Source organism: Sardina pilchardus, chromosome 22 (genome assembly GCF_963854185.1).
Source record: "Sardina pilchardus chromosome 22, fSarPil1.1, whole genome shotgun sequence".
In the NCBI taxonomy this organism is placed as follows: Eukaryota; Metazoa; Chordata; class Actinopteri; order Clupeiformes; family Clupeidae; genus Sardina; species Sardina pilchardus.
In genome coordinates, this window is record NC_085015.1 from 24,440,290 (window position 1) to 24,461,996 (window position 21,707).

The following is a 21,707-nucleotide window of genomic DNA, read 5'->3' on the forward strand; positions in this document are numbered from 1 at the left end:
TAGAAAATGTCTTAAAGAAACCTTGCTCAAAGAATGTCGAGTATGAATCTGTTTATTATGCTGCCCTCACCTTCACTCCTCATTGACAAATAAACACTCCCTCAATATTCATTTACACACTGTTTTCGAGGACACAGCAACTGTTCTAGCAATCTTCTAACCACTCACAATGCTATAGGATATAGAACCTACACTCTTTTTAAAAAAGGTGATCGGGGTGCTAGAACCATGCAGGCTTTAAAGAACCCAATAGCGGTTCCTTTGATTAACCCTTCAAAATGGTTTAAAGAACCATTTAGGGGTGCCATATAGAAAGCATGCAATAAAACTATTTTTGGTTCTATAGCACCTTTTGTGTAGAATCTTGTTGCAGTATGAGGTCTAATCGTGACAGATAGGCTACTGCTAAGTCCGATATTTATATCCATTACATTGTCTTGTAACGTCTGAGTGTAAGTGCATGTGTGTGGAAGCACACAGTGTGTGCACATATTCATACATGTAAGAGTAAATGGACACATGCACCAATGTACATACGTCTACACACACGCACGGCCACACGAGTGAATACACATTGCGTGAGCGTGCTGCTTATACATGTGCATGTGTGTGTAAATATGTGCAATGGTTATGGGTTATTTATTTATTTGTGTGTGTGTGTGGTGGGGGTGGGGTAGGCACTGTCATCGTCGGCGGCGTTGTCGTCGCTGGGCTCCAGGGCTGCCACGCTTGGGCCGATTGTTTATTCATCAGCCCCCTCTGTGCAGCTGATCCCTTTGTCAAGGACTCTGACATCAACTGCCGCCATGCTGCAGGAATCAAGGGGAGTGGGAGACAGAGGGAGAGAGAGGGATGTAGAGACAGAGAGAGCGATAGAGAGAGAGAGAGAGAGAGAGAGAGAGAGGGATGGAGACAGAGGGAGAGAGAGGGATGGAGAGAGAGCGATAGAGAGAGAGAGGGAAAGAGAGGGATGGAGAGAGAAAGAGAGAGAGAGTGAGAGAGGGATGGAGAGAGAGGGATGGAAAGAGAGAGAGAGTGAGAGAGGGATGGAAACAGAGGGAGAGAGAGGGATGGAGAGAGAGAGAAAGAGAGAGAGAGAGGGAGAGAGAGAGAGATGGAGAGGGGGAAAGGGAGTCAGGGCGGGTGAATGAGGCTGTGAGATAGGCTGCACAACAGAGATAGAGAAGGGTGAAATACAGAGAGGTGAAACAGGGAGGGATTGGGTGTGTGGTATATCTGTGTGGAGAAGGGAGAGAAGGAGAGACAGAGCAGGCAAAAGAGGGGGAGAGGCAGAGAGAGAGAGAGAGAGAGAGAGAGAGAGAGAGTGTCAGGGAACAGACAGAGAGTGACTGTTTGTGATGGAGGACAGATTTGTCAGGTGGATTTTTTAGCCTCAGCATTTGAGTCAGCGCTCTGCGTGATGTCACACCTCAGCACCAGGAAGTAGGTGCCAGGCAGAGGCTGGACTTTCTGACGCAGTGTTAAACGAGGACACACTTTTAGGCAGCAGAGAGGAGCCACCTCCTCAGGTTCACATATGTCTGTCTAAGCAGCATTAAATGAGATATGACAGTGAACAGAAACGAACGGGGCTCAAATCAAGGGGAAAGAAATTACCCAAACGGGCGCAGGTTGGAGAGATGGGATGTCTCCAGTGAGTTAAATGGAGACAGCAAAATCCACTCTGGCTTCAGAGCCGACTCTAAGGCTGGGCGGGTGGAAACGAAGGCAGAGAGAGAAGGAAGGAGGGAGAGAAGGAGAGAGAGAAGGAAGGAGAGAAGGAGAGAGAAGGAGGGGGAGAAGGAAGGGGAGAAGGAGAAGTAAAGAAATAAGAGGAGATGAGAGCAAAAAAGAGGTATAGAAGTAAAGGAGTCTAATAATATAATAATAATAGTACAGTAAGTAGAAGAAGACATGAGAGGAGAGAGCAAAGAGATGAGGAGCAGAGATGGGAAGAGAAGAGTAGACTCTAAAGAGAGAGAGAGAGAGAGAGAGAGGGAGAGGAGATGAGAAGAGCAGGGCAGAGATTAGAGGAGGGGAGAGATAGAGAGCGATAGAGATAGAGAGTGAAGGACGAGCGCCAGTGTTTGCTGCTGTCGGTTAAATATTCCATGGAGATGAGTGCCTTCAGATCTCATCGCGTCATCTCATCCCATCGCATTCCCCTGCCCTTGCCCTCCGCTGGAAACAGCTCTAATCCACCAAACCCAAGAGGAGGCTGACAGAAACACAGACGTTCAGTTTAGTCTCTTCAATAATGGGGAGGATTGCAGTGCCGTTGCAATGGAATATGAATTCGCATTTGATGAGTTCACCAGCAGCAAACGTTCTCAGAGCGTTAGAGTAAGTCTCCAGACCCAGGTGAATAGGCTGCAATGAGTAAAATAAAATGAGCAGGAAATAGAGGGAAAAGGCACATGAATGGACATTTGTTGAACACTACAAGCTTTTTCAAGTGGGAAATACATACAATAGCCACGTGGGCGACTGTCGTGGTCCCTCCATATCCCCTGGAGAAAGATGAGAGTTAACATAACGTTAACATATGTGATTACCAGCCTCACATAATTGCCAGGCAGTTCATTAACTTGTCAAGGTTGAGCTCACCCACTCAAAAACGTGTTCTCGCGTTCGTTTTGTTTCTGGGTACTGTGCTCCTCTGGCGATGTCTACGAGGGATTTGCATTGGCTCGAGCTGGCTGCGGCTGAATCCTGATAAGACGGCTCCCCAGACGTCGAGCGAGTGGGAAATCTTGGAAATACAACCGTATTTAGACGGTTCAGACATGAGATTTGCTGGAACGCCTCGTCCCCGGCTCTGTCCAAATGTTATTACACTGTGACCTTCACACTCCGACTCGGCAGTCTGTTTGGGCCATTGTGCCAAGCCATGTATTGTGTGATGCAGCGAGCACATGGATGTCAAGCAATATTCTGTGCACACTTCTCTCCACAGGAGTACGTCTGCAAATGGAAATCAAGTATTTAGTGTTTCTCTGTTCTGCATTCAATCACACATCATGCAATTTCATTTCTTTGTTGTAGGCCTACAGATAATCCCCCACAATGTGATTGTAAAAGTGTGGGCTCATGAAATGTACTAAAACATTATGCTATGTAGTACTACTTGGAAGTGTGCTAGAAGTGCACAGTTGGAAATCAAAAATAAACCTTTGTCTAGTTGGTGGGAAGAGAGGGTTAAATATCTTGCTGAAGGTTTGCCAACTCGAAATTTGCTCATGTTCAAGGTCCTGGCTGCATGGACAAAACTCATTCTGTATCTGACTGCAATTCCTGGCAGCACCAAAGTTTGAGGCTTGTCAATCAATGCGGTGCAGCCTGGAAGAGTTTCCGTGCAGCCCTGATGCCACGGCCTTAATCTTCAACAAAACTGCAAACACAGACTCTGTTTGTGACCGCATCTCCCCTATCTCTCGCTATCTCTCTCTCACACACAAGCAATTCCAAATGGTGGAGATAACCTTCAGAATCCATTTCTAGATCCTTCCATCTCACTCAGAATGCTGTCAGATGATCGCCCTACTGCGTGTCTTTCAGGCTGCTAAAATATAGATCAGCCAAGTCTCAGGGAAGAAGATGAAGGCAAAGAAATATAATAGAGACACAGTCACCTCACCTTTGGTCATATCATTTATTTAGATGCTATGACCCATTTATTTTTGGGTCTTCTTCACACAACAGTGGTCACAGATTTGATGGGCTACGTGTATATGTGGCCCAGCTGATTTGCAGTGTATGCAGAACGGTTGTGGACAGACGACACAACATCAAGTGTCAGTTGGCAGAAGATATTAGGGAGGGAAGAAAAGAGAAGAGAAAGGGAGGGGAGAGCAACATAGGTACGGAGGGAGAGACCAAGAGAGAAAGACAGAGAGGGGGAGGGAGAGAGAGAGAGAGGGAAAGAGAGAGAGAAGGAAGGCAAGGGGCGTGTGAGACAAGGTGGGGGTTGAGGCAGATGACTCTCACGTCCAACAGATGAGAGCGGCACGTGTGAAAGAGGCTTGTTTTCATTCAGAACGCAAGTCATCTTTTTTTAAACCCTTGTTGAGACATGTTTTCCCTGTGATCGAAATGCCACTGTCATTAGTCACCATAAATCACGGCCCTTTGTGACTTCATGTGGATCGCTTTAATTAACCACTGAAACGGCCAGATAAGAGGCACACACATCACATCACCAGTGAGAGCCATGTGACTTTTATGACGAACAATGGCTACACCACAGAGTAAAATAAAATAATGGGATGTTACTGCTGCACAGTACCAATAGATATTAATAATTAACAGTGTCTTATTCGATCTAAAAATGCTCCCTGAACGCTTAATAAAATTGCAGCACCACTGTGATAATAATGTCTGATGATAATGGAAGGAGTGAGCAGAGGATTGTGGTCTGGAGGGAAAGAGAGAGATTAAATAAAGAAATAGCAGAGGGTCACGTCATGATTTCTTTGTGTGACTCACTCCATATAATGCATTATTTAGACTGGCTGCAGCCATTTTAAGTTTGAATTATTGTTGTGACTCCCCTTGTTTGCAATTTCCATTCACTATGCAACAGCATGGCTCTCAATGCCCCACAAGGAAGACCCCACCACACCAGATTTCTCTCTCTTTTTTTCTCCCATAGTCCTGCTACTTCCCCCCCCCCCCCCCCCCCCCCATCTCTGCATGTTAACGCTTCAATTCTCATTGAAAAAGCAAACCTCCCCACAACCCTCCCCCCCAACGCACACACACACACCACTCCCACCCTACTCTCCTCTCCCCCCTAGGCCACTCAACGGCCTGAACCACTTCAGTGGCAGGAAGTCATAAGCAGTCCAAAGACAGCTCTTGTACAAGCCTGACCTATTTAAATGCAGCACATTCCTGCAGAACTGTCTCCTCGCTCGATGCCCGTCTCAGACCTGCTCGCTGGGCTCACACTTCACTGTGCCTGGCCCGAGCCACGCAGTCACCTGACTGAAACTGATCCGTCAATCACGCTAATGGATTAAACAATCGCGCTTACTTCCAAAACTCACAGCTCTGCATCCTGTGTCTAGTGATAATAGTTCTCTGTGGTTAATTCTGTTGCAGCACTTAACTGCAGTTGGCTACGAGCATTTGAGAGATTCAAGCTCATTGGTAAGAGATAAACAATGAATAGTACCATTGACAGGTATTTAATTATGTTGTGAGTCGTTAATCAGAGCTGTCTGCTGCCATGGTAAAAATGTACAAATGCATAGAAAAAGAATCACTGTGCACTAGCCTTTGATGGCTGTCACACTGTTGAAAAATGAGTTCTTGGGGTGCTATATAGAACCATGCAGGCTATAAAGAACCCTTAGGGGTTCCATGATGGACCCTTCAAAATGGTTTAAAAGAACTATTTAGGGGTTCCATATTTAAAGCATGCGGTAGAAACATTTTTAGTTCTATGTAGCACCTGAAGAGTGCGGAACTAAGAGCATGAGGGAAGGCGGGAAGAGTCTCAATTTCTAAAGAGAACACACCTGCAGCCTCCATGCAGACATTTGAAAGATAATGCCTTAATAGAGGGGAAACAAAACTGAGCCTATACGCTCAACCATACATGTGAAAAATCAAAGTAGCATTATTTTTTAATGTGTGGTATATTAAAAGATATAAATATTAAGTGTTCATTCCCTATATTCAGTGCATACAGCCTTAGCCATCTAACCTCTGTTATGGGGCAATGATAAAGCCACATTGGTAGGTTACCACTAGTATCATGAATCCACTGAGAATGCATTCCTGATATCAATGTTGTGCTGCCATCTAAAGCAAAAATGTGGAAATACACCCTGCATTTCAGCTTCACTTAAAATACCATCCCCACTATCATCTGTTGATAATTGTAATCATAAATTGTCATTGTAAAATTTCTCAATTTCCAAATCAATGTCTATAGACTTAAACACAGGTACACCAAAAACAATTTCTATAGACAAATCTGTTCAAAGTATTTACATTTAATCAGGATAGAACTGCAAGAGGAGGTACTACAGTACAATAGTGTCAACCTGGTGCATCACATTTTAGGCACTTTGTTTACAAAAATAAACTTGTTTCTCAGACCACAATGAATGTCAACAACCTTACATGAAATATTACAGTTGTAAATTTGGTTTATCTGGGTGCCAAGTGCAGATCTGAATCCAAAGGAATCAGACAAAGGTTAATAGGTTTAACCTGGGACTTCTGATATTTGCAAGGTATGCAAGCTAACAGTACAGTACAATAACGGTCAGTTACAGTGATTGTCAGAAGACTTAGGAAAGAGAGAGACACACATGTAACGGAAGTGAAAAAACAATTGCATTATGAATCATGTGAACCATGCCATATCCCAGGAATTATAATTAAGCATTAAGTATAAATTAAAAAAAACCACACACTTATATTGACGGTGACTCATGATCAAATGGTACATGGTGGTTGTTCTCTCAGCCAACACAACAATTTTACTGTATGACCAATTTAATATTTTGCAACATCTGTTATGTAAAAACCAGACAGTAAAAGGGTAAAAACCAACACTTCTGCTGGAGTGATCTGTGGAATCAATCAGTGGTGAACGTTCTAGAATGTCACATTCACGTTACAGCAAACACCTTAAGCTTCCAACATCCATACAATTCTGAGCAACCAAATGCAAGCTGTACCTAGACGTACAGAAATTGATTTCTGTGTGTTAATGTCAAATGTAACTGAATAATTATGACCAAAGGATTCTTCAACTTTCATAAAAACAGGAAATTCAAATAAAACAAATTTGATGAATTTGATACATTAATCCACAGGAGTCATAGATCTTTAGAGATTAGAGATTTAATAACTTAGAGAACTCTTTTCCTTTGTTAATGACAAGTTGCTTGTGTCAATTAAACTGCTCTTGATGTGTTGTATGAAAGTAAAAATATGGAGGCCTGTTTTTAGAAAAAACAAACAGACATTGGGATTTTTTTCAACAAAGAAAGCACCTTAAATGTTGGCATTTATATATATGAAAGAGCTGGTATATCCTGAGAAAGCCCACACTCACACATACAGAAATACAGTTGAAAATCTCACAGAAATGAATGAAGCACCACATAAATGACCATTGTGGCTTAAAATGATCAGTAACACATTGTGTATGTATAGGGAGGTCAGGTTTCTTTGCGTTAAAACAAAGCCTGCATATCTTTCACCGTTTCATGAAGAAAGACCACTCATATCCAACATCTATTTAGCTGAGGCTAAAACATACAGCTTCACACATTAACATCCAACCCTGCTTGAATGGTTTTGAGGTACACTCAGGCACTGAGACATAAAATGAAATCTAATGGTTAGTGTTTGGTGGGCCCTATGAGGTTCGTTGGACAATGTGCATCTGAGAACATTCTCTTGAACTCAAGCCACTGCTAGCTCCTCTTGCAACAACAAGAAAACAGGGGAAAGAGCAACAGCTTTCAATACATTTCCAAAAGAAGTGAAAGTAGATAAGCAAACATACAAGTTGAAAACAATGCAAAAAAAAAAATGGTGTATTGCTACTTTTATATGACACTGGGCCCATGTGAAGGTTCTGCTCGGAGTAGATGCATGGCACCAAAAAATATTTTAAAAAGACCTTCAGGAAATACATCCAAATACAGTGTAAAATTGGGGAACATTTTTTTTCCGGGCATAACTGTTTACAACTAACTGTTTCCACAGGAAAGCGTTTCATTTCTTAGTAATTTCCTCCCCATAATGCAAGACAAATAAGCCATAAAATTATACTCTCAATGTTTGTTTAAAATATAGAGACTAAAAGATGGGACATACATCAAATTATACACCACAATCTAAAAGTATCTTTATGTCTCATTGTGTGGGCAAAGATCAATTTAAACCATAACTATAAATTTAAATTTAAACCATAACTACAAACTGCAATTATGTGTTCTCAATGCAGTTAAAGGAAAAATACACAAACTGGATCATTCAGAGATTATGAAATCACCTGAGTAATTTGTGAATAGTCTGCATTAAAGTGACAGACAGCACCCTCTTTTTCTGCCAGTGATCTCTAAGTTTGCGCACTGTTAACAAACAGTGTGTCCAGTTTTCACAGTTCACATCTGTACAAACACAAATGTTTAAAATTTAAATATACAAGGGATTATATACAAATAAATGAGTTTTAGGTACAACACTCTTTTTTTCTATGCCATTATATATCAAATAAGAGCTTCTGGATGGAGAACTATAGATTAAAAACAATAGATGTTATCTGTCTTTCAAAAAAAAAGAAACAATACCAAGTTATTTCCTTGTCTCTGTTCAGTTTTTTTTTTTTTTTTTTTTTAAAGGACGGCATTTGTCCCAATCAATGGGCTCTATATTGGTTTTAAAAAAGTTTATTCCAATCTCTGGTTGCCTCCATCAGATGACGTTGACCATGACCTATCCAGTCCTCTTGGTTGTTAAACATTCTACCACAGAACCAACAGGAAAAAGTGGACGGCTGTTCTGCAGAGCCGCTGGGTGAGGACTTTCGCACCACCTCATATTTGTTTCTGCTCATCTTTTTTAACTTCAGTTTCAGGATGAACCTCTCCCTGACCGTGCTCCCAAACATCCTAGCCCTCGCAGTGCCATGCGGCATGGCGGACTTTGATGTGTTCGGACTCGGCCTCAGGACGCCAGAGAGGCCCAGCTCAGACAGGGCTTGGACAGTTCTTTGGGAGAGCGCCACCTTGAGGACATCGCCTTTGAACCTGTTCACAGACTTCATGATGCTCGCCACTTCAGGGATGTCTGCGTCCGGGTGGTTGAGCACCACCACAGGCTGGTTCTGACGGGGAACCTTAATCTGCTGAAATGCACTGAACGGTGAGAGTTTGAGTGTCCTTTCAACATCCTTAGGCACTGGGGCCCACTCTGTCGGCTCCTCCCTCTCTGACCTGTTGGAGAGCCTCCTTGCTTTGGATGAGGTCTCAAACATATCATCAAACAAGGCCTTCCTTTGCCTCTTCCTTTTGCTCATTCGGGTTTGATTAAGAAGGTGGTGGGACTTTTTATGTGTGATCATTCCATCCTCTTGAACTTGCGGCAAAGTCTTAGACAACTGTGATGCCATGGACTGTTGGTGGTTGGAGCCATGTTGTAGGTTTGAGGCTTTCAGTCCAGCTGACATCTTAACTATTGACTTGTTCGATGACATCAGGAAGTATGGGGACTGAAGACCTCCTCCCGTTGCTAGATAAATGGGCTTTTTGCCCAAAGAGCTGGGTACACCAGAGAGAAACCTGGTGCCATTGGGGCTCCTGACAATTTTAAGAAACATCCTGCTCTTGCCGTGCTCATTAGTCTGCATGTTTGAACCGGCAGTTTTTCCCTCTGCATTATTAAGCAGTATTCCTGATTTGGCAGGAGAGATGTACCTGACTAGGTAAGCTTGTCGCCCTGTTTGAATGGGACTGGTCTTGTCTGCTGGGTTCACAGGCATAGCCAGGACTTGACGGGAAGATTGCTGGGTTTGAGAACTTGAACCTGATGGGTCAAGACTAGATGACCCAGCGACTGGGCTAACGGGAAGCGGCCTTTGGAGTAAATAGCATGTTGGTGGCCTATTTGTTGTCTGTTCCCCAGTAGGAGACTTAACAGTGCCTGACAGGAAGATAGGACTTTTTAAAGATGCAGAGTTCACAAGGTAATGTCCTCCACTGCTGTTGGTTCCCAGCTGAAGAGATGACAAATGTGTAGTTACTTTGTCCCCACCAGTGGAGGTCTGACCTCCAGCACCAAGTCTGCCACCACTTAGAGTTAATGCAAGTCCAGTGGTTTTAGTTGATCTTTCAATTCCAGGTTGGACATAAGATACATTAATTTTGGATGCAGATGACTTAGTGATGAGTTTGAAACCAGGTGCACTTTTGAGCTGCACTGGCACAGCATACTGGTTGTCTGGAGTATGAAGAAACATTTGCTGTTTACCCTCTGGTGTCTGAAGGATTTTTAGTGTGGTTTTTGTGGGCCTCACAGAATCATAGGCTACAGAAGAGGATCCCATTCTCTCTTTTTCAAGCTGGTGGTTTATTATAGCATCTGAGTGCTTTTCAAGTATTTTACCCAAGACCGCTACATCATTTTTGATACCAGGTCCCTTTTGACCTACAAATATGGCATCCTCCTCAACTTTACTTGACACCGATGGGGTACTTTGCATTTTAGGTCGTTTTTTCAAAGTGTGGGATGGTTCATCAACCAAAGTAATGCATTCATCCACCTCTATGTCACTGTCAGACACTCTCTCAAGTGCAGCTGTACTGTTGTTGTGAAGGTTGCCCTCCTTTGCACTCTGAGATTTACTCCCATCAACTTCCGCTTCACAACGGCTCGTTTGAGGGGGGGAAGCATCTAGCCTCAAGCTCCAGTCAGCAGAAAGCCTGGGATCACTGCAGTCCTCTTCATCAACTTCCTCACCTTCGTGAGGCTGCCCACCATTCCGCTCATCTAACAGAAGAGACTTAGGCAGACTGCCAGACGTCTCCTTGGAGTAGTTGTGGAAACTGTAGACTTCCTGATTAGGGGAATTCATTGTAGAATTCAACACTTCACTGTCAGTGTCTAATACAACTCTGTCCGTTTCTGGAACTGCATGAGGACCAGATCCATTCTTTAAAGATAATTTTGAGGTTTTGCTACCACTGGATGATTCCTGTGTGGATTTGTCATCATCTCTGGTACAGCCAGAAAGGTGTTCTTGGGAAGTAATGGAGTTCTGTTCCTCACTGAAACTTTTAACTGCAGCTGCTTGGCTGCTTTCTGGGGACTGGCTCTTGGAGTATGTAACAAAAGAGAGAGGGGTCTCTGAATCTCCACTATCTGGCAGTCTTTCAGAGAGAGGGGGACTGTTCTTAACATTCTGAGATGTGTCTGCATCAGTGGAATCTCTGTGGATAGACATAGGATCAGATATTTCCCTAAAACTCTGGTTTGTGTTGCTATTGAATGCCTGTTGTGGAGTGGGCAATTCAACTACTCTATCAGGAGGCAAAATTGAGTCAGAGGGAGGTTTTTTGCATATTAGTGATAATGGTTCAGTATCAAGAACAGGGCTGGCATTAATTGCCTCATTGAGCACAACTTCCTTTGCAGAAGTGGAAGGATCATCTGGCTCTTCAGATCCACTTGACTGTTTTATCTCAGCTACACTTAAATCTGTGGGTGCGAGTTCCTCCAAAGTACACGGCAAGGTCATGGCCTTTTCAGTAGCGAGGTCTGCCATTTTGGTCTCCTTCACACTGGAATCTGCATCTATGGTCTCCTCTCCAGCTTGAGACATTGCCGACTCTGTGGTTGTGGTAGGTTGTGAAGTTCTGGCTTCCTCAACTGAATCTCTAGGTGAGGCAACATCCATCATATTAAACTGCTTGACATTATCTGTACTAGATTCTGAAGGCATGGCTTTCTCCATAAAGGGCTCAGGAGAATGGATCTTGCATGGTGAACTTGAATTTGTGTCTCCTTCCACAGTTAAAACTAAAGGTGTGTTCTTATCGACACCTAAATGTGATGGTGTGCCTTTGATCTTAATTGGATCAGAAGTTCTATCTTTATTCTCAACTGACTTTAAAGGTGTAACCTCAATGGAATCCACAGTTGCATCATTATCCTCATTTGATTCTGAAACCATGACCTTGTCCTCAACTAGTTTTGAAGGAGCATTACTATCTTCTGCTGAATCTTGAGGTGGGGCGCTATCCTCAATTAAACTTGAAGATCTGCTCTCATCTGCAATTATCTCTGAATCTCTGGACTCAATTGAATCAAATTTGTCAGTCTCTTCAGTGGACTCTGATACTATGGACTTATCAAATGAATCTGAAGATGTCACTTTGTGAACAGTTCCTAGACATGCAGCTGTAACCTCAACTGAATCTAAGTGAGTTTCCCTAACCTCTATTGAATCTGGAGGAGTGGCTTTGTCCTCGATTGAATTTGCTATTGTGTCCTTGTTGTCAGTTGAATCTGAGATTGTGGTTTTATCCTCGACTGAATCTGAGGATCTTCCTACATGCTCAGTTAAGTTTGAGGGCGTTACCTCACTATTTGGGGGCGTGGGCTCATTATCAGTAGAATGTGAAAATGCAATACTATTTACAGTTGCATCAACAGATGACTCAGTTGACACCATCCTTGAATCAGTGTCCATCATTGAATCAGTGTCCACTGACTCACTAGGGCAATCTACAGGAGAGATGTCATTTTCTACTGTATGCGAAGGCTTTGTCTGAGACGATGAATCAGATGATGTGGTTGCATTTGCAAAGGAATGTGAAGTTGTACTAATGTTCCCTGGTGATTCTGAAGGTGTGTTGCTTCCGGTCAGTGAATCTGAAAATGTAGCTTTGCTCAAAGTGGAATGTGCAGTTGGAGCTTTGTTCTCAATGGAATCTAAAGGTCCGTCCAAGTGTAAGGACTCTACAGTGGACTTTGAGAGGTCGGCAAAAGATGAACTGTTCTCAGGATGAATCTCTCCATTTGACGGATGCACAGTAGTTTTTGACTCTTTGGTCATGGAAGAAGCTGTGCTTTCACACTCAGAAAAGGGCACATCTTCCAAACAATTTTCATGTTGCGAAGTGCAATTCTGTCTGTTACATGTCCTAGATTGCTCTGCATCTCCAACATCCTCCACTTCCATAGGCAGCTCATCATCAATATCATTATCTACATCAATAGTCTTCATTGGCTTTGAAAGGTCCTTTGTTGATCCCATCAGGCTAGATTCCATAGAATCTGGCCTGTGAAGAGAGCCAAGTGGTGAAGACATGGCAGAACAGGGGGAATTGTATGATTTCTCTCCATCATCGGAAGATTCTGGATATTTAGGTCCATTAGTTGCGTCATGATCATCACCAGATTGGGAGTCCAATTCTCGTTCAACTGTTTCTCCCTCACAGTGCGAGGATGGTTCTTGCTTTGTTGGTATGACTTTGAGAACTAAATGTTTTTTGCCATCTACCATTTTGAACCCCATGACTTTTGTGGTACAATTTGGGGGGATAGAGATTTTATTTTTGACCATGAGAACAGTTAATCCATTGCTATTGTTAGGACTGAGGAGCCCCGACCCCTGACTACTGTCCGTCTCAGGTGGTTTGGGCTGGGGTGTGGCTGGTGAAGAGGGATATGAGCATTGAGGTTCTGTCTTGACAGCACTTTTCATCCACATGTTGTTTTCCTTTTTGACTCTAACAGCCCTTTCAAGAAACTGCTGGGTTTCTTCCAAAGTTTTCTCAGGATTATAAAGTCTACCATTTTGATCCAAAAGACCCACACCAGGAAGTGTATGGAGTTTTGACATCCACTGTGGCTCTCTGGATCCTCCTGCTACAGGACCTTTCTTTAGCAGAAGCTTGAGCCCTGGAGGGGAGGTCACACATTGTTTCTCCTCAATCATTTTCCACTTGCTTTTCCGGTCGTTCTCTTCACAATGGGCTGTAGCCATATGCTTGGTAAGGTAGTCTTTTCGTGCAGCTCCATAACCACAAAAGTGACACGTAAAGGGGAAGGTTGCAGAGTGGACTAAAAGATGCCGCTGGAATTCCCTGCGTGAAGAACTAACATACTGACATTTAACACATTTGTGCCTTCCCTCATTGTGATGGTGAATGTGCTGCACAAACGTGCCTGCATCTCTTGTAGAGAATTCACATTTCTCGCAGCGAAAGTGGCCATTTTGGCTGTGACACATTATATAATGTCTAGTAAGCAAGAGCAAGGAGTACTGCACACCATCATTACAGATCTCACATGAGACCTGAGGGTTCCGGTGCCCAATGCGATGGCGTTGAAGGGACGAGAACTCGTTGGTGACAAAACTGCATAAGTCACATGGATAGGTGGGGAGGGTGCCCTTGTGAGATCCCTGAAAATGCTTAAGTAAGTCATTGGGGCTGTAGGTTGTGTCACCCTTGCATTCAGAACAACAGAAGCTGAGTATTTTCCCAGAGAAAACAGCACCCTGTTGCATCTTACAAGGTGATTTCTTGGAGGCTTTCTTGGCTGATTGTGAGTCATCAGTACCTGCCTCTTCAGCGGATGCTTCATCTGGTCCTTCCTGGTTAATGCATTGTCCATCTGGAAGCTGTTCTGTGAGCTCTTTTGTGGGAAGGTCTTTGCAGTCTTTTAAGGGTTCTACATCCTCTTCTGTGTCTTTGCTGCCCTCATCTTTCTCTGGAGGATCATCGGGCATCGCCACATCAGTTTCCATGTTTCCACTCACAGCTTTCTACATTAAAAAGAAAACAAACAAACAAAAACACTTTAATGATTAAACCGTCTCAAACCTAAGGGAATACTTTCAGAATAACTACAATAGAGCATATATGGGCTGACTTGGGACATTTTTTTAAATTCAAATTATAGGGATGCCACAGATACATTCTTGAACCGAAAAGTATGCCCTCTATAGTTCATGAACTGCGGGAATATGGTACATTTTCTGTCATTCCCAAAACTTGCTTATTGCATTACAGACAGCACACACAGGTTGTACATTCACAGAACATCTCTGGAGCCTATCAGCATGTCCTTGCAGCTTAGCCTAGGAGTTTGATAAGACAGTACAAACACAGTTGTCAGCTCCAACAAGACTGACAACGGTAAGGTAGCAACATGCAAGAGTCAGAAGCACATTTTGAAGAGGCACCATATAGTCTTTCATATCCATTGTGGTAGAGCATTTTGGATTTCAGGAGCGTACGATAGCGAAGGTAAGAAGACCGTAAACAACAGAATTGCAAGTACAGCCTGCAAGAATTAACAGTACCTTGCTACTGCAGTCTACTACTCGTGGAAGCTTCTGACATGATATGCTGCCACCACCTGGCTGGATTCATTGCTAGTGCAGCAGGAAGAGTCCACTGATATTGATTTCTAACAACAATTTGCAAGAAAATAAACCTATTAATAAACCTAAGTAACTATTCCAAGCCCAAATGTCTCACAAAGCTGGCGAAAGTGACACCAAAACACGACAGACCTAGGCTACCTTAACTTCTTATGTAGCCCTTTTCTTTAACTTTCATGGATATTGGGCCAATATAACTTTGTGTCCTGCTCACAGATAAACCAACTTTACAAGTTCTTCCGTGACAGACTAATGCATGATCAAAATCTTGTATTTGTAGTATCTTCCATGCTTCCATTAACAGCCACATGGAAAGAAAAGCAAGCTTTCAAGACACACCTATCTGCTAACAACCAACAATGGCATACAGACCTATGACCTTTTGCAAGCTGTACTCAGCAACAGTGCACATGCAGGGCCCTTATGTATTTAAGCCCAAATGTTAAAGCCTGGCTACTTTTTTTACAAACTAAAAGTCATCACTGTTAACCAACAGATAGCAGACATTTGTTTACACAGACCTGTGTTAGAGCTAAATCTGTTTGTCAAAAATCTTACCTATAAAATTGGCCTTGTGTATGACATGTGCCTTGAAAGAAGAGTGTCTTCTGGAATCTCACTCTATCTTGCAGCTATGACAAAGACAGAAAACAAGAAGTTAGCTATGCATACATATGTAACTCCATGTGCTGTTGAACAAACCTAGGACTTGCAAAGGTATCGGCACAGATGCCATATTTGATTTGATTACAATGCACAAACAAACTGATTTATTCAACCCATTTCAATTTATCCCAATTCAATATCGAGAAATGTGAAACTTAGTTCAGTTGGGCATGAAAAGGCCATAAATCATGCATTACACAACATTCAAACAAATTCAATTCAATATTCAATACTTAAAAACCAAAGATAATAAGATGAGATACCATAACATAACAAGCATGGGGAATGCCATGGCCAATAGGCCTACATTTAGAATGGGGAAAAAAATTGGAGGGAACATTCTCAAATTCTCCCCCACACCAGAGTCAGGTATGCCATTAAGGAAGTCAAAACTTATGGTTACAGGAAATACGTTAGCATGAGGGGTACTCTCTGTGTGTGTGTGTGTGTGTGTGTGTGTGTGTGTGTGTGAGGGAGAGAGCTTTTTAGGTTAGAATCAAGGGGGAAAAAATTATGTGATTAAAATTGAATAAGGTGTAGGCCTAGAATAGATCATTAGGCCAAGCTGTTAACAATCATTTTAAGCCATATGTTACATTCTCCAAACTGCTGTACACGGACACTATTATCCAGTGGTGCTAAAGCCAATGAATGACACTCCAGGTGGCACAGAGAGTTCTGCCAGCACTGAGTCACAGCTGTCTTTTACAGCCAAAGGATAGCAGGGATACCCCTTTCAATGACCATGAGGTTTGTGCGTTTCCTATTTTTGAATAATGTTGTTTGTTTTTTTTGTCTGGCAGATGCATCCAGTCCACAATACACTTGCGTATGGACACACTGAAGTAGGGCTGTGTATTGGTAAAGACCTCACGATACGATACATGGGTCACAATACATTACAAGGCTGCACAAATAGAGGCTATGTATAGAGGAAACGGTGAGTATTACATAGCGCCACATTCTTGGGCAATGTAGCTTACTTAGTGAGGGTTTGTGGAATTTAATTTGGAGATGACAGAAAAGAGTAACGCAACTTGGTATAAAAGAAAAAGTGCAAGTACGCTTATCAGTAAAATATAGAAATGCTGGTACTGCGTACTGGTGAGTACCTGCCCACTTCGAGCAGTGGACACAATATATATTCAGTTAGTGATGATGTAATAATGAAATAATAAATCTCTTTCCGGGTCGAACGGCTTTCAGACTCACTTGTTTTTCTCCATAGACAGTAAAATAAAAAAAAATTTCCGCTATACTGAGTAATCAAATCCTATTTTTTGTGGAAGCCTGGACGTTACCCTTGAATATATCATCTGGCTGCACAGCTAGAGTAGTTACTCTGTTAATGTTTAGCGATTTTGTTTCACGCTCACTAAAACGAAGGTAATGATGACAAAGTTTACAAGTTGCAAAAACCTTCTGGCTACGCTAGTAAACGTCTTTTCACAAAAAAAGCTGTTGGGCCTGTGACAGACTTAAAAAACGAATTTCGATATATTGCAATGCTTTCTTTTTACCAAAAATTTAAAGATAAAGCTGGAAACGCAATTTGCGGTGCACCACCTGGGCAGTATAATGTGCGGATCACACTATACTGTTAATTCAGCAGACAAATAATTAAAAAATATATCACAATAGTCAGCTGTATAGACATTTTTGCACAGTCTAATATTGAAATATTGATATTTGGTGGCAGTGGCGACACAATACGATATATCCATATTCCGATATAGAAAACACAGCTCTACATTGTAAGTCTGCATAGGCCTACATTATACCAGGACATTGATTTTTCCACTACTCCTGAAACATCGATGAGAAGATGGTGATGTGTGTATCATTAACAGCTGACTAGATCAACCTCTTGAATTTCTACAAAAGCTTGAGGCTTTAGAGCCGCAGCTGTTACATAACAGTGTATTTTATAAGCGGTTCAAAAATACACTGGAACTGATTTGTTGTAACAGACAGTAAGGCAACATGATGGAAACCATTTCTGATATGTCTGTTCAGTTTATATTTCACAAGTCAACAAGTAAATATAGACTACGGGTCATTCTGTGTCAAATCAGATAAGGTTGTTGCTGCACCATTTCAGATTTTGTTCAAACCTTGCCTATATCAAGAATGGGTCTAAAAATCAAGGACTATAAAATATGTCCGTTCAAATCCCATGTCTTCAATATTATTTTCAGTCCTGGACATTACTTCAGTTTTACAGCCTGCAAACCACATTGTCTGGGAAGCAATGTTTGGGCATTAAAATAATGAAAAGTAGGCAGATCAAACTTGTGGTGTGGAAGACAAATATGTTCTCAGTATGACTGAACCATTAAAAGGTTTGTACGGCTGCGGCATAGATTTTCTACAAGGTCCTAGATTTGGGAAAAAAGTGCAAAAAGACTAACATTAAGGGTAGAAGATGTTAAGGACTAAACAAGCCTACCATTTCAGTCTTATGAGCATTACCAAAAAATGCAATCACACCTTGTTTTATCCTTCATATCTTCATGTGCATTTGTTGCAAAGACTTCAAATGTTGGTATTTGCAGACATACAGTAACAATGATTGATGTCATGTGGATACAAAAAAAATAGTTTAAAAGACCCTCAATATCTCCAGTTTTGCACTTTTTTCAATATCTAGGGCCTTATATAAAACAGCAATGGGCATGCAGTACAAACTTTTAATGGTCAAATCATACAGAGAACATGTCCGTCTTCCACCCCTAAAGTTTGGGGAGGCTAGGAATAATACTTTTCAAGATATTAATGGCCAAACATGGCCTCCAATATAAGGTATTTCTGAAAGTGCAAAAATAATGCAAAATCAAGGATGAAAACATTTATGAAAACATTGGAATTGAACAAAAATATTTTACAGGTCTTAGTTTTGGGACCTAACTATCAGGTAGACAAACTTTCAGCAAAATATGAGACAGTGAAGTAACTATTGTTGGTTAAAATCAGATGTCTGATTTGACACAGAATAAGTCAGCGTTTTCCCAGGTTTGTATCAAGTAAATACATACTGTGTATTAATCCAGAAACACAGATGAAATGGAAATACTGCTTCAGCCCTTATTTCCTAATTTGAAAACGTCCTTGGTTGATGCAAATAAAATAAATCCTACCGAAGCTTACTGAAATAGTCTCCACTGGACCTTACATAGCAACAAATTTGACCAGGTTCAACGTGCATGTTTTTTGTGTGTGTTTTTCTTTCGGTAAACTAATTTACCAACCAAAAACATTTGCTAAAAACACTGTCAGGCATGTCAGTACTTCACACCCTATACTACAATCCAGTAATCGTGTGCGGATGCTGCTTATGCAAGATTTCAAAGTTCAGTTTGAGGTTTGCATTGTCCAGCTTACTCTTTCTCCCCAAAGGTCACGCTGTGCTTGTGACAGATCTTAATCAGTCAGAGAAGGTGGTACAAGACTACACTTCACGAGCAAGTCATGGTATTTAACAAAAATATAGGACTACTGATAGCTCTTGTTGATAAATAACAAATCTAGGCCTGTTGCTTTTGACTGGGTTAAAAAAGCGTTTAAAAAAGGACAGGGACAAAGGACTAAGGCCTAAGTGTATGGTCAGCTCGCAAGGTTTTCACATTACGTTTTCCTCCATTAGAAAAGTGCACAACAAACAACCAAACCAGAACAGACTAGGCCTAATTAAACAGCACACACTTTAGAGCAGAGGTTCTCAACCGTTTGGGGGCTAAGGCACAGCAAAGGTCAAACCAAAACGCAAAGACACACCTACTTACGATTTAGGCTACAGTACAGTGATTTTCAAGTACTGTATGTCACACACATTGTTATAGGGTGCCCACTGTCATGCACTTAATTTTTCTGTACAGTGTCTGTCCATAAGCTAAGACAATAGTGTGAAGCATGTGCTCATATGTGTTGACTGAGATTTTTAAATTAAGAAGCCATGTCATATGTATTAAGAAATAACCCAATTGAACATGTATAACAATGTACCAAGTTGCTCAAAATTCCACAGCATACCACACCAGTTAAGATCCACTGCTTGGAGGATGCATCAACACAGAGGTCACTTGGGAATGATGACTAGTTGTGAAAACTGGCAAGCTTTCTCTTTTTAAAGTTTTGAAAGTTTTTTTTTAAACTTGATCAAATTCGCATCAAATCAAATTCACAATCTACTAAGACAGAAGATACAGGAATTGAAAGGAGTATTAAAATAAGTGCAAAACGTATTCAGCTGTTTTGGATGGAGATGTGAGAATACAGCTGTGAGAATACAGGCTACTACTAATGGCCTATTAAATATAGACTCTCCATGTTCATTTTGTCAAAGTAGCTTTTGGAGGGAAAAGATGTTGGAGACCCCTGCTTTAAAGGATACTAAATTGAAATCAAAGTTTAGCCTACCCCATTTTATGCATCAGTTACATCAATACCCATTGGGTAGCACATGCTAAAACACCAGAAGTTGAACAGCACTGTTTAACGGATGATACCATCATAACACAGAAATGCAATAAGGCTAAACCTACTCCACCACAAAAGATTGATGGTGGGCTGCACAAGTGCCAATCATACAGACATAGATGGCATGAACGCATACTTGGCTCAAATAAAACTATACAAAAAACACTACGGCTTTGACTTTATCGACAACGTTATAGCTTATGGAAGAGGCCTCCAGCATGGCCTCCTCCGATGCAAGTGTCCTTTTTCTCAGTAGCGCGGGTAACCCAAATGAAACACTGTCACCGGTGGTGACTTTTGACAAGTTGAAATTGTGCATCCTCTAAAGATGGGCCAAAGGCAGCACCTGGAGTTGTACCAGTAATTTCAGACACATGTCTCAAGAAAATGAGTATTTGAATTACCCAGGTTTTGAAAACCGGGCATTAAGCTCAACCGAGAGTTAGAGAAGTATTTCAATTGACATGCACTAACTTTAAACGACACGGCGTAGGCTACACAACAATACACAACAACCTGATAGAAGTACTACGACAATCGAAGGCGTCAAACATCTGCCTGAAGACATCTCCTAACTATATCGAACAGTCAACGTTATAGTTTGTCTTAGTACATGAGTTGCCACAGACTAAAACGCCGATAACCCGGCTATATTTAATGAACAAAATAAAGCTAGTAGCCCCCACCCACGCTAGACAATATAATACGATTAAAAACATAATACTGCAGATGCCGATTACTATTTCCTGTTGAATAGTGTGACATAATTGCGTTCCTTCACCAAACTATGTTTTTACAATTATTGTTTAGAAACCACACGATTTAGAATATTTTACCTTTCTTTTCGCTTTAGTCTTGCAGGTCAAAGACGGCGGCCATGACAGTTCCATCCGGGTAACAGCTTGTGTGCTGCGTGTTGGTGGTGAAGCAACTAGCTAAAGCGGATGAATATGGATTACCTGAAAGAGTCATTACCCTTACGCGTTTGGATAAATGTCTGAATATGTTGCGAAATTTAACATAGAACAACGTGGTTTAGATACTGATGCATCTATAGTGTTCAAACAGCAACTTAAGGCGTCAGCCCGAAATTCCATGGAAGCCCCGTTACTAAAAACAGCCACAATGTATTACCAATGTTTATAACAACAGTATTAGCCCAACATCCCATGCATTCTCAATGCGCAGTTTCAGTAGATATCAGAGGCGCCATTACAGATAGGAATGCGCGCCATTTGTCTCAATGAAGAGGGCTGAGAACAGATTTGGTGGTTCTGTTATTTAACATTTGGGCGAAAGTGGAAAGCACAATGTTATGTAATGATCATGCAGGCAAGTCTAGTGGCCACAATAAGGACCCCAATTGTTTACATGATCGAGGCGTATCATTTTCAGAATCAGTTCAGCCAGCCTACATTTCTATTTTCTAGGCTACTGTCTTTTGAATTGACCAGTGTAGCCTATGACAGTCACTTACATTATCGGCTAAAAATAAAAGGCATGGAGCCTGACGTGGAGCAGGATACGGTAAACAGGAAGTTGAGTAGCAACCATGTTGCAGTCATCATAGGGCACAGAGAAAATAGGCCATCTAGCAAACCAGTGCAACCTTGGACATGCCGGAAAGTTCTTTTTTAGATTT

At 41.7% G+C, this 21,707-nt stretch overlaps 1 protein-coding gene across 2 annotated transcripts; it reads right to left on the reverse strand.

The window, feature by feature from the left end:
• Nucleotides 1–5,986: 5,986 nt before the first annotated feature.
• si:ch211-214e3.5 (zinc finger protein 518A) lies at nt 5,987–21,186 on the reverse strand. 2 transcript variants are annotated; one of them, XM_062526135.1, is made up of 3 exons: nt 20,902–20,950; nt 15,482–15,555; nt 5,987–14,302 (listed from the first exon to the last, which is right to left on the reverse strand). In XM_062526135.1, exon 3 carries the CDS (start codon nt 14,282–14,284, stop codon nt 8,411–8,413), a length of 5,874 nt encoding a protein of 1,957 aa, XP_062382119.1. In that variant the 5' UTR covers nt 14,285–14,302; nt 15,482–15,555; nt 20,902–20,950; the 3' UTR covers nt 5,987–8,410. The 2 variants fall into 2 exon arrangements, with proteins under 2 accessions (XP_062382119.1, XP_062382118.1); XM_062526134.1 differs by lacking the exon at nt 15,482–15,555 and having other exon boundaries at nt 20,902–21,186.
• Between the last annotated feature and the right edge of the window lie 521 nt (nt 21,187–21,707).

Coding starts and splice junctions, on each gene's coding strand:
- si:ch211-214e3.5 (XM_062526134.1), bottom strand. CDS start 20,955: ATGGAACTGTCATGGCCGCCGTCTTTGACCTGCAAGACTAAAGCGAAA. Junction 14,303..20,901: donor AGACTAAAGCGAAAAGAAAG/GTAAAATATTCT, acceptor TTTTTAATGTAG/AAAGCTGTGAGTGGAAACAT.